This window comes from Quercus lobata, chromosome 8, assembly GCF_001633185.2.
Source record: "Quercus lobata isolate SW786 chromosome 8, ValleyOak3.0 Primary Assembly, whole genome shotgun sequence".
NCBI lineage: Eukaryota > Viridiplantae > Streptophyta > Magnoliopsida > Fagales > Fagaceae > Quercus > Quercus lobata.
Genome location: NC_044911.1, coordinates 21,861,180 through 21,873,913, shown reverse-complemented (window position 1 = coordinate 21,873,913; position 12,734 = coordinate 21,861,180). Strand labels below are relative to the sequence as shown.

Below are 12,734 nucleotides of genomic sequence, written 5' to 3'. Positions count from 1 at the left end.
GGGAGCCATAGTTACCCTGAGCTGAGAATTAAAGTATTCAATCCACACGCGATAAATTGCTCCACTATTCAACTTTTCATCAAGAAAAACCTTTGTCCTATTACCATTGTTCTTTCTATCACCGTCAAGCCAATATCCAGCTCTGTGCACAACCAAAGAAGTGAGAGAATTCACATTGACACCAGCGTGATTATTGTTAATATCATTGAATTGTTGGTTTTGAAATACATCAAATCCGATACCAAAGACATGGTTGTTGGAATCACCATGTTGGTGATGTTTCAAGAAGCCTAGATGTTGGGCTGAAGCAGCACCTTGGCTGCCAGTGGAAGGCATAAATATGAAAACTAGATCATGACCAGGAAGGTAATTCTTGTAACGGGTGATGGAGAAGGTGAAAGAGGTAGAGAAAGGCAGGATTTTAGTGGAGTCAGAGGATCTTGTGGGAATTTTAGTATGATACAGAGCTCTACCAATGGAAAAGGTAGTGTTTTGTGTCAGAGAAAGAACATGAGAATTCAGAGTTGTAATGCCATAAGAGTAAAAGGTCTGAAGGATTGAAGCCATCAAAGTTGAATTCCACTGCCAAGGTAGATTGGAGGAAAGAGAGTTTGGTAAGAAATAGCAGAAGAACAAGGAGAGAGTGCATTGTCCTTTCAGAGGTGGGGCTAAGCAAGAAGAAACACCAGATGCAGCAGTAATCTTTGGTCTGGAACTTTTATCTAATATATAATGCTCAGTCCTTTTCAAGAACCAACATATTTGAATTTTCAACTGGCTACAATTACAAACTTGACTTTTCAAACCCTCCCCTTGACTGGAATCAACAATTATCCAGATTTGAGTCCATGATGAATTATAGTAGATCAAACAAAACCATATTAGATTTTTCAAAACTCTCTCTCCCTCACACACATTATCATTTTTTTGGTACATCCTGTACTAGGGAATCCAAAGACACCTTTCATCACTACCATACAAGATTTCTTATTGAATTAGAGTAGAAAAAGTGTGGCAGACCAACACTAGCAGCCAGGGAAGAAAAACATGAACACTCAAAATGGATTAGTTCAATTGCCAGCAGCACCATTTACTTTGGCACAGTGCAGGACCGCATACCATAAAGGTAAATAAATAATAATAAACCCACCACGAACCACCACAGTAAGAAATGGTCAGCTTGAGAAGAAACATAGAGAAACGCATAAGGGGAAGATTAGACAAGTTTAGGTGATGTAATGACAAATAAAATAAGCAGCCACCAGTGTAGCCATATATGGAAAAAAGGTAGGACCCAGATCCAGACCTGGGACAACAGGGTGGGGAAAAGAGAGAGGACCGAGGGAAAGTGGAGTTTGCCTTAAAATCAGGAAAAGGATAACAATAACAGCATGCAGCTGAATTCTCCTGGTTTCGACAACACTACAGCCACTACAAGAATGATCTTATAGGAAGGACAGAAACAGGAGGAGATTAATGCACACTCAATGTGGAGGATGCAACATCTTACTCTTTTCATCATGAAAGACGTCATATTTTCTAAATACTCTACAGCTTATAATAATAAATAAGATCTACAAGAATGGCCCATACTTAAGCAATATCAGTTGAAAAGTAGAAAGAAAATATATGCGATCAATTGCAGAGAGAGAGAGAGAGAGAGATTTCTCAATAAGCTTTAAGCTTAGCTAAAAATGGCCACTAGCGCTCCTTCTAAGACCTATACAAAAAAACCCCACCCAATAACTAACTTGCATTGTCTGCAAGAGAAAATCACCAGCCAAATTGTATGCGGTGATCTTCCTGAATCCTGAAGATGCTTGGCTTTATTTGGGGTTCACTTCAACCAGTTCAACGACCAGAAACAAATAATGCATTAGTTGATATTTGATTCCCTTCAACATGTGCTTTTCTGACCTTTGCCTTGTCGAGGCGTGCACGTCTAACAGCTTCTTGGATTTGCCGATCATGGTCCTTCAGCACCTGATCCATGTTGCCAGATGGAACCATCAATGGGCCAGAGTAGTGTATTTTGTGACCCTTTGACCCATAACCAAGCTGAACCAAATACAGACAAAAAAACATGTATCAGGCAATCAGAGAAGCAAAAGGAAGAGACCAGGCACTCAAAAGGAAATACATTTTAAACAGATTAGAAAGAATAATCGGCTTTAAGGAAGTCAAATATTACAAATCATTAGGCTGAAAATTTCTTTATAGTAGACAATCTCACTAAATACAAAGAATTAGGCCTTCTTTCTAGGAGTACTGGTAAACATTACAACAGCTAAAATAAACACAAAAATATAAATCTACTTTATAGCTGACAAGTAATACCAACAAATTTTAAAGAAAAATTATTTCAATTTTTCTTTTTTATAAGAAATCTATTACAGCCAACAAATCTTTAAAAAAATGAAAACTAATTATTTAAGGGGAGAAGAAAGTTTAACTACTTACAAGAATTGGGTCTTTGTTGTTGAATTTTGCATCTTCTTTTTTATGAGAACCTGCAATTCCCTGTGAGTGAAGCTTTTGATCTTGTTGTGTCACAAAATCTGAGCCCTCCTTAAAGGATCCTGGAAACCTGCCTATAAATTTTGCAATTTCTGGTTGTGAAGAATTAGACCTCTGTCTGCGATCTTCAGACATCCTCCTCGCTTCCCCAAAACTTGACATTGTTGACAACTCAGCCCCAGTTGAAATCTTTGCAGCATCCTCCAGGTTCTTCCCAGCCTTTGCCCATGCAGCTCGGTGAGCCAGTGGCCCTGAATGGGAGGCTCTCTTATGGTGATGCTCCTGGGTTTCCATACTTCCTTCCACAGCTTGTGATGGTCTAGGTGGATCAATTGGAAATCCAGAAGCAACTTCTTCAGGATGAGGGTTAAACTTTTCACTACGGCTCTTAGAGTTGGACTGACCTTGTCTTTTCTGTAACAAAAGAAATTATTAACATAGAATTTATAGGATAAAGACAAGATTGATTAAAAAGAAAAGAAAAAAACAACAAGAAATACAAAAAATTAGTTTATATAGATTGCTAAAATAAGGCGTAGATAACACAAACAAGGCATTTGAAAGAGATCAGAATAATAGTCTAACATTATGATAAAGAGACATAGTATAGATATTTTTTGACATGAAAAAATAAAATTAACAGATGAAATTAGCAGTGATAAACTTCAGAATGCTATCACAGTGCTCATATTGCAGAAACAAGGAACTCTATGCTGGATGAACAATCCAAGAAACTCCAACACTGAGACCAATTAAAAAGAGTGCACTGGCACAAATCTTTTAAATGATCCAATGATTTTCGGTATCCTCAAACAAGTGCCGATTCCACTCCATCCAAACAACCCAGAACCATATTCCAAGTATCTGATCTATGCTTCCCAAGCTAGTTTCTCCAACAAAATAATAAACTCGCAACAGTGAATGAAATCAAGTTATCATTGAGTCTAAATATCACTTTACTCAATTTCTTTTAAGGAATTTACAGAAGTCTGCACAATGTAATATAAGTACAGGACCTTTTTTTTTTGGATAAGTACAGGGCATATCCAATGACAAGTTAAATACATTCATGATTATCAAAAAATAAAAGTTAAATACATTCATACTAATTCTTTCTCATATAGTAAGTTCTTTTACATTGTATTGAACTTTGAATCAAACCATTATAAGACACACACACGTGTATGTGTGTGTGTGTTGTACATATATATTATTAAGTGCACACACAAAAAGCCATCTAATTTTAACATAAAGAGTACAAATAAAAAAAACCCAAGCTTTGTGACCAGTCAAAAATGGAAGGCTTTTGGTTCCACATAGAAAATTTTTAATCCAGTGAAGAGGAGCAAAACCTATTTATATGATAAGTATACAAAGAGATACACCCAAAAAACTCAAGAAAAAGTAAAAGAGATCAAGAAATTCAAATAAATTTAAATAATAAAAAAAAAAACATGTGTTGGCACTTCTACATAGAGAAATGGATAATATGTGATTTGATATACACAAATAACCAAGCTATAACTTGAATTTTTAATGATGACACTTCCATTGAATCCGCATTGCCAACAGAGGATTTTTTTTTTTTTTTTAATGAAAAGGGATACAAATTCAAAACAATGTTATATGCCTAAAAAAATTGCGGTAAACTTATGCTATTCATTCAACATTTGTGCATGTAACGCACAAAGTAGAGCTTTCTTCTCTGTTTATTATTTTTTTTTATTACTCTTTGAAATTTGAAATTAAGCATGTCATATTCAATGTTTTAAAAAAAGAGCAGTAAAAAACTGAAAAAAGAGAAGTTTAAGGTTTTAAGGTTGGACCAGGGTTCAACCAGAAGCCAAACCGTGATGATATCATATTGATTTTAACAATTAATTAAGATACAAATAAATGGATTAAATTTGTAAAAACTAACAACATTGACTAAAAATAATATCTAAAGACATTTAAACAATTTTCAAATGTATTTTCACAACTTTTATAAGGTATATACTATATAGAAAAAAATTAAGGCATAACAAAACATGAAAAATATTGTGTTTAACAATCCTTCAAGTACAAATCATTTTATCTAAAACAAGATCATTTTCTAAGTAAATTAACAAACAACACATTCACATGTGAAAAGCACATTTCTGAAATTACTAATAAATTCAAAAAAGAACACAAATTCAATGGTATGTATGGAGAGAGCCATGATAATGATTTCTAGTAAATAACATAATGGAAAAGTATAAATATATTTGCTAAAATCAAAGCAATGTAAAAGTTCATTTATTTTATTCGTATATTCTGTATTAGTTATCAATTCAGACAGTCAAATGTGTTAACATCATAAATGGTAAGGGGCAATAACGAAGGTGGGGGGTGTGTGCAACCCATTGGGCAGGGAATGGGAGAGGATTGAATGAGAAATAAATATAATAGTTATTCATTTAACTAACACGACAAAGGCACATAAACTGATGGTTGGCTGGTAAGCTATTGAAAAGGAAAACAGGTTTGATTCTCCATGTCCATGATAATCTGCAATTTTCCAAACATTTCAGACTCGGTCCAACTGCAACCAGTATCACAGTTGACCAGTCTGATAGGTGGTTCAAACGGTTAAAAAAACACAATTTGAATTGTCCAGTCTTCTAAACCTAAAGATCTGGGCAATCAAACCGGACCTGCAGGGCAGTCCATTCTGGTTTTAAACTACACATGTTATCAAGTAAAGGTTTTTTTTTTTTTTTTGATAAGTAATGAGTTATATTGATATAAAAAAGGAACACCCTAGTACACACGGAGTGAACAAGGGATAAGAAATCAAATACAAAAATTGCAAGAGTCTAGGAAATCAATAAAAGAAGGGAATGATTGTTTTTGCAAAGCAAACAATCAATCCCTTAAAGTTCTAAAAAAGAGTAGCTTGAGGTCCGGAATAGATCTCTCAGTATCTTCAAAACATCTACTATTTCTCTCCCTCCAAAGACACCACAATAAGCAATGAGGAATGATGGACCAAATATAACCATTTCGATGACGACCAAAGCTGCCTTACCAACACTGTAACAGCCCCAAAACAGTGTGCGGCATAACCCAAGTTACTCCAAATAGACCCAAAACCATAGAGCATAGATCCATAGCAAAAGGACAATGAAGGAATAGATGGTCAACCAATTCACCATTTCACTTACACATGTAGCACCAATCCAAAATCCACACCTTCCTTTTTCGTAAATTATCAATCGTCAAGCATTTCCCTGAGGCAGCAGTCCATACACAAAAAGCTACTCTAGAAGGAATCTTCTGCTTCCAAATAATTTGTGTTATCAAGCAAAGGTTAAGGAACCAGGACTAAAATGATAATAGGCAAACACTAAAATCACAATCAAAAACACAAATTATAACACCCACTCCCCACTGGAAATAGAGTGGTAAAAATAACAACTAAAATAACCATGAGGTTACCTGCATTGACAAGACTAATTCAGCATTGGCATCAGGAGCTGGAATGGCTCGTGACTCTCTTGTTCCTCTCCTTTCAAGGTCAATTCTCTGGCCCTTGCTTCCTGCTGCTCCTTGTCTATCCATGTAAAAATAAATGAAAAGAGAAAGAAACAAGAAGATATTAGTGCATACAGAACCTTTGCCAGCTATCAGTTTTTCATCGAAAGGAGTTCAAATGTCAATAGCAAGTGAAACATATGTATAAACATTGCTTTCACAATAATGCATCATACATTAAAGCCTAAAAAGCTAATAAAATTTAAAAGTTGGATCTATAATCACCACTACAGTTTGTATGCAAACGACAAACTAAATGAATCAATCCTGCTCCCTAGAAACCCTTCTCAACTGGCTTGAAATGAACAGATCTATACTCTCTCTCACTCTTGTAGTTCCTAGGGTTTCTTTGATCTTGTCTTTTTATATGATTGGGAGGTGCTTGTTCCATTTCTGTGCCATATCTCAGGTCTAAAAAGCCAATAAAATTCAGAAGTTGGACCTATAAACATCAGTACAGTTCGTATGAAAACAACAAACTAAATGAATCAATCCTGTTCCCTAGAAACCCTTCTCAATCAGCTTGGAAGATGAACAAATCTGCACACTCTCTCTCTCTCTCTCTCTGTGTTAGTTCCTTGTGTTTCTTTGATCTGGTCTTTTATATGATTGGGAGGTGCTTGTTCCATTTCCATGCCATATCTCAGGCCTATCAAGGACATTAATGTAGAATTGATATTTCAATTAATGAATACGATCTGATAATATCTGACATGTCAATATTAATATGTATCAGATACTTATACAACTGCCATTTTGACATATCTGTGCCTCCTAAATAACACCATAAACATCAGAAGAGAGGTGCTTTGTAGCGATGAATTTTTTTTTTTTTTAAATTAAAAAAAAAACCTCACCGTCTGGCTTCTTCATCCCGTATTTTTGCATCAAACTCTTTGCTAGGAGGATATTTTGGCAAGATCGAAGGATCACAAGGAAGTGGTTTTGTTGTAAAGAACTGGAGAACATAAACCAAAAAATAAAATGTAAACAAAGAATCACAATAACTAATAGCCACAAGAAAATAGCAGAACAAATATGTTGAAACTTTTCTAAATGTACTGTTATGGCAGTAACATGACAAGAACTAAAAAAGAACAGGTCATGATAATAAATTTTTTTTTTTTTTTTTTATAAATCAATTTCATGGCCAAAGCAAAAAAATCTGGTAAAAATTATAAAATAAAGATAAAACACATTCAGCAGAAATACAATAAAAAGAAATTCTATAAGACTTCATTTATCTAAAACTTCATACCTCACTTTTGAGTGCAGAAGCTGCAGATCCACGATCAGCAGGATCTATGGAAAGTAAGGTCTCCATTAATGCTAACGCTGGAGCAGGGAAATCCTTAAATGTGTCCGCCACACAGCGTCTGTAAGGTTGCTGGGGCTTAAATATGGTTGCATGAGGCAACTTAGATTTTCTCCAATAATCCTCTGAAGGTGAGCCACAAAGCTTGAAAATTTTATGTAATTGCTCGACCTAGAAAGCAACAAAATGAAGAGTTCAATGATAATTTAAACAACTAAGCTAATTCAAAGTAAGAGAAGCAAAAAGACATGCTGAAAGTGAAGAAGAAGAAGAAGAAGAAGAGACAGATTTTAGTTACATGTCATCTGTACAATTATTACTGGGGATGTCTTTTTTATGTAAACTATAATTCACCTTAAAGACAGTGTGATGATCACACAAAAATTAGGTAATTTGTGAGTCTGAGAAGTTGAGAACAATACAAAAGTGACAAAACTACAACATGCCTACTATAACCAGTGACCACCAATCTCTAACTGAATGTTCAAAATCAACTCTCCATCACACATCTCCACAATAATGGCATTTTCTTAGGAAAGGAAACATATTCCTTCAAACTAGATCCAAAGCCTTGCACCCTACTTTTGTTTGTAAATATCTATCTCGGCTCATCTCTTAATTAAGAAAAAATTTTCAGCATGTCCTTATAGTTCTCTAACCAAAAAAATAAATAATAATAACAGTAATTCCAAAAGTCCAAACAATTAAACTTTTGAAACATAAATGGCAATTAGCAGCCACAAACTGCATGCCTAGCAATAATTAAAAGGTAATCACTTCCTGTAAGCAGAAAAGACAGGTTCTCAACCAATAATATGATTGATAAAATAAATTGTGCATAACTCTAATAACAGTGACATAGATTGTTATGAAAAGCAAAAACAGCAGATCATGCACATTAATCACAAGAAAGTAAGGTATCAATTCCACATGTTTGGTGGGGAAAAAAACAAATACCTCAGTTCTTCCAGGCATAATAGGCTTGCCAGCATATAATTCAGCAAGTATACAACCTGTACTCCATAAATCTACTGCCGTTCCATAGTAAGTGGCTCCAAGTAAAAGCTCTGGTGGCCGGTACCAAAGAGTTACAACACGGCTTGTAAGTGGCTGACTTTGATGGGGATCAAAAAAACTAGCCAGACCAAAGTCTGCAATCTTCAAGATGCCATTGTTGTCAATTAGAAGGTTGGAACCCTTTATGTCACGATGCAGAATGCCACGGCTGTGACAATGATCCAATCCCCGTAAAAGTTGCTGCATGTAACATTTGACCTGGAAATAAATGAATTAAACATCAACTCAATTAGCAAACTAAACAGAAACATAATATCCCACGATTTCTAAATATTAGAAGATAGATTTCCATTAAGTGCAATTGCAAAATATATGAATAAGTAATATCAATTGACATTAACATCTCTGGAAAACTATTTAATGGTCAGATCATTGTGGACTGCATTTACAGAAAGCAAAACTTAAAGCATGCTATAGAACAGCAAATTGCAGTGTCTAGGGGGAGGGGAGGGCTAGGAGAGAAGGAATCTATAATACCTGTGCTTCTGTAAATTTGAGACCAGGGTGTGAAGCCAGCCCTGCCAAATCATGTTCCATGTACTCGAAAACAAGGTACAAGCTGCAAGACATCCTTGATGTAACTAGACCTTCCAGTTTAATTACATTTGGATGATCAAGCCTACGTAGAATGTGAATTTCCCTAGCCATAAAGCGAACACTCTCAGGTTCCAGGTTATCAAACCTTACTTTCTTTAAAGCAACAGTTTTATTATGTTCAAGGTCACGAGCCATATATACATTACTGTAAGTTCCCTGGCCAATCTGCAAAACAAATAAATAAAGAGAAAAAAAAAAATCATAAGAAAAACCAAAACCAGCCAACAGGTAATATCAACTTAAAGTGGACAGCTGTGAGAGAGAGAAACTAAAAAAAAAAATCATAAGACAAACCAAAACCAGCCAACAGGTAATATCAACTTAAAGTGGACAGCTGAGAGAGAGAGAGAGAGAAACTAAAGCACCACTTGTAACAGCTAAATAGAATAATCTGATCTTTGTGAATTCAATTAAGCTACCTTACCTCTATCCTGCATTATAAGCAATAGACAGCTGAAATATCATAGTAAACAAAAATGAACAATGGAACAGGAAGAATAATATCCTTAACATGGGTTGTTCGGATATTCTATAGTTCCAAGCCAATGGGCTCTGGTGCAAATGCACGTATTTCCAAATTAGCAAAATGGTATTAATAAAAGAATATTTCCAAGTCTGTCTCTGGGGGTATCCAGTGATTAGCTAGATGTAACAACTCTCCTTAATCAAACCTGTGTATTGATTCTGTTTTGCTAATAAGAACAACAGTCAAATTGCAGTTGCCATTAATCAGAGTTTCATCACTGATTCAAGTTTTAGTCAATGAGCTATGGCACAAATGTACATATTTCTGAATTAGCTAAATGGTATTAATAAAAGAATATTTCCAAGTCGATCTCTGGAAGTATCCAGTGGGTAGCTAGATGTGAAAAATCTCCTTGATCAATCCTATTTATCGATTCTGTTTTGCTAATAAGAACAGCAGTTCCTTTTTTTCTCATTCTTTTTTGATAAGTGCTAATAAGAACAACAGTTAGATTGCAGTTGCCATTAATCAGAGTTTCATCACTGATTCAAACTGCCTAATACCCTAGCCCTTACTATATCCTAGGTCAAACCTAACCTGATGTTTCATAACTAATCAGGCCTTTTACTCTTCTTCTTCTTCTTCTTGAAACTGGCTAATCAATTTTGTTAAATAAAAGGATTAAGTTACACAAAATTTATTTATTCATTATTAAATAAAATAAAATAAAAGAAGAAAAGGAACAACAGGATGTGTATTACATCCTTCCAAGCACTTAGAACCTAAGTTTACTAGAGCAAGAAATCCAAGAAAGCATCACAATGGCTGCGGCCCACAGTGGACAGCCAGTCAAATAGAGAACATAGAACGATGGTTAAGAGAATTTCCATTCAGTTCAATTTCATTAAAAGTGGGATTATTCCTCTACTGATAAATAGTACACATAATACAAAAGGAACAGCCCCCCATATCACACCACTTTTACACTTACCAAATGTCCCTCTCCAACCTACAAACAACTCCTTTCCAGTCCTAGGCATTGCCAAATGGACCTTTAATAAAGATAAGGCTAATGATCACAACTCTCACGCCACTATACAATGTAGGAGGAGATGGTTTACAAATTTAAAATGAGCAGTCTTTTATATGAGTCCTCTTCTGTTGTATCAAGTTCATGCACCAATAAAAATATGTGCATCTTTGCTCTCTCCTTTAGCTTTAGAGTCTTTGTTCTCTTCTTCTAGTATTCCACAACTCACCCTCCACTCCCTTTTTATACATTGAGCTGAAACTCATTGGCTTATAACCCATTGCCAATCATAATATTAATTAGAACAATGCTATTAGCTGAAGGAAGTTTAGATGCCAGTAATTAACTCACTCCCTATAGTAACAATTCCATATAAGTCTTATTACCACATGGATCCCAAACTAGAATACGTTATAGGTGAAATAAACATGCTATTCAATTTTTTAGTTCAGAAAGTCTTATTTCCATATGAACAAGGAAAGGAATTTACAATAAAGTCTTATATAATAAATATAAGCCCAAATGCACTTTCAATATAAAAACAATCAATTCACTCAAAAATATGTGATTGGGCTGATTAATAAAGCAATATAATTCAAACAAATAAATGATCATCTGCAAAGTACCATAAGCATTCTCAGTTTCCCTCAATACCCAACATAATGTAACTTCAAAATGGCAAATAAGGAAAGGATCATACTTTATCCAGCTTCTGAAAAGAATCTGCACGCCGTGGTGTCCATCCCTTAATAGCCTCTCCAGCAACTGCAGCCAGCCATGACGGCCACCCTGCTGCAACCTGCTCCCCTTCCGTTGCTTTTGGAATACTACCCATCCCCGGATGTTGAGCAACAACATACTCCATTTTCTCCCTCTTCCTCTCAAAATGCTCACTGTGTAACCGAAGTGAGCCATTCGCATGCTTATCAATCAACATTGCCCTCCCATCATTACTATCATATCGATCCTTTGCTCGATGCACTTCCTCCCTTCTCGACGAGGTCACCCTGGACCCCCGCAAGTCCGAGGAGGCCTTGCTCGAGAACCGCTCTCTTGGGCTCTCCTTGCTATCCTCAATAGCAGAGGGCTTGCAACAAAGGCAACCCATTGTGCACCAAAACCACCCCCAACAACAAAACTCACCTCTTGAATCAATATTCACCCCTCAAATCTTCCAATTTTAGCACTATTTTCCTCTTCTTCCATGCCCATAATTGGCAAATTTCCAAACAAAAAAAGTTATCTTAAATAAGCATTGAATTCAACACTAGTATCAAATCAACCAATTTTCACTACTCAGAAAGTAGAAGTCTTGCAATTAGCAGAAACAAAACCCTAGAATCTTGAAAACCTTGACACAACTGAGTAAAAACCAATCCACAATGCCAACAAAAGCACGGTTCTCTTCCACTAGAATTTCACTCCACTATTCCAAACCACAAACTAGCAAAAATTCACAGAAAATAAAACCCCCCAACTAAAATTGCAAAACCCAAACCCTAAAATCCCAAAAGTAAAAGCTTCACACAAAATCTGTGAGAATCTTCAATTAACTTACAGTACATTGAAAACAATAGCTCTACTGCAGCAGAGGCACAGCTTGCAAGCACCAAACTCACAGAGAGAGAGAGAGTGTAGGATTGAAACCCTAGAGCACCCTCCAGGGTTTGGAGAGGGAAGCCATGGATCTAGGGCACAGAGATTTGAGAGTGTGTGAGGAGAGAGAGAGAGAGAGTCACACACACGTAAGAGTGTGAGAGAGAGAGAGAGAGTTCCAGAAAAAAAAAAATAATAATAATAATAATTTAATAATAATGGTGAATTGTTTGTGTAATGTAATAATAATAATACAAAAACAGTAATGATTGTCGCGGCGCGTATTTAAAGTGGAAGGAGGATAGACTGAGACTGAGACTGAGACTGAGGCTGACGCAGAGGCAGAGGCAGTTATGACGAGTGAAAGAAGAAGAGAGAAAAAGTCTGTACCCTACTGTGTGAGTGAAGTCCAAACCAATGTGTAAATAAAAATTATAAAAACATACAAAAACCTAAATTTAAGTAGACATTCTTCTTGTATCCTAAACGGCACGCGCTCCTAAACTTGTTTACAACCTAAATATTTACTGTTCACATTTTTCTAGTGTCCTAACCTCACCAGCTCTTAGTACAAATTT

At 35.7% G+C, this 12,734-nt stretch overlaps 1 protein-coding gene across 1 annotated transcript; it reads right to left on the bottom strand.

Moving 5' to 3' along the window:
* Positions 1-1,490: 1,490 nt before the first annotated feature.
* Positions 1,491-12,336, bottom strand: LOC115955265 (probable serine/threonine-protein kinase At1g54610). Its single transcript, XM_031073334.1, has 8 exons — positions 11,261-12,336; positions 8,945-9,229; positions 8,348-8,665; positions 7,334-7,561; positions 6,933-7,033; positions 5,980-6,094; positions 2,461-2,931; positions 1,491-2,058 (listed from the first exon to the last, which is right to left on the bottom strand). The coding sequence occupies exons 1-8, from the start codon at positions 11,666-11,668 to the stop codon at positions 1,852-1,854; spliced, it is 2,133 nt and encodes a 710-aa protein (XP_030929194.1). The 5' UTR covers positions 11,669-12,336; the 3' UTR covers positions 1,491-1,851.
* Between the last annotated feature and the right edge of the window lie 398 nt (positions 12,337-12,734).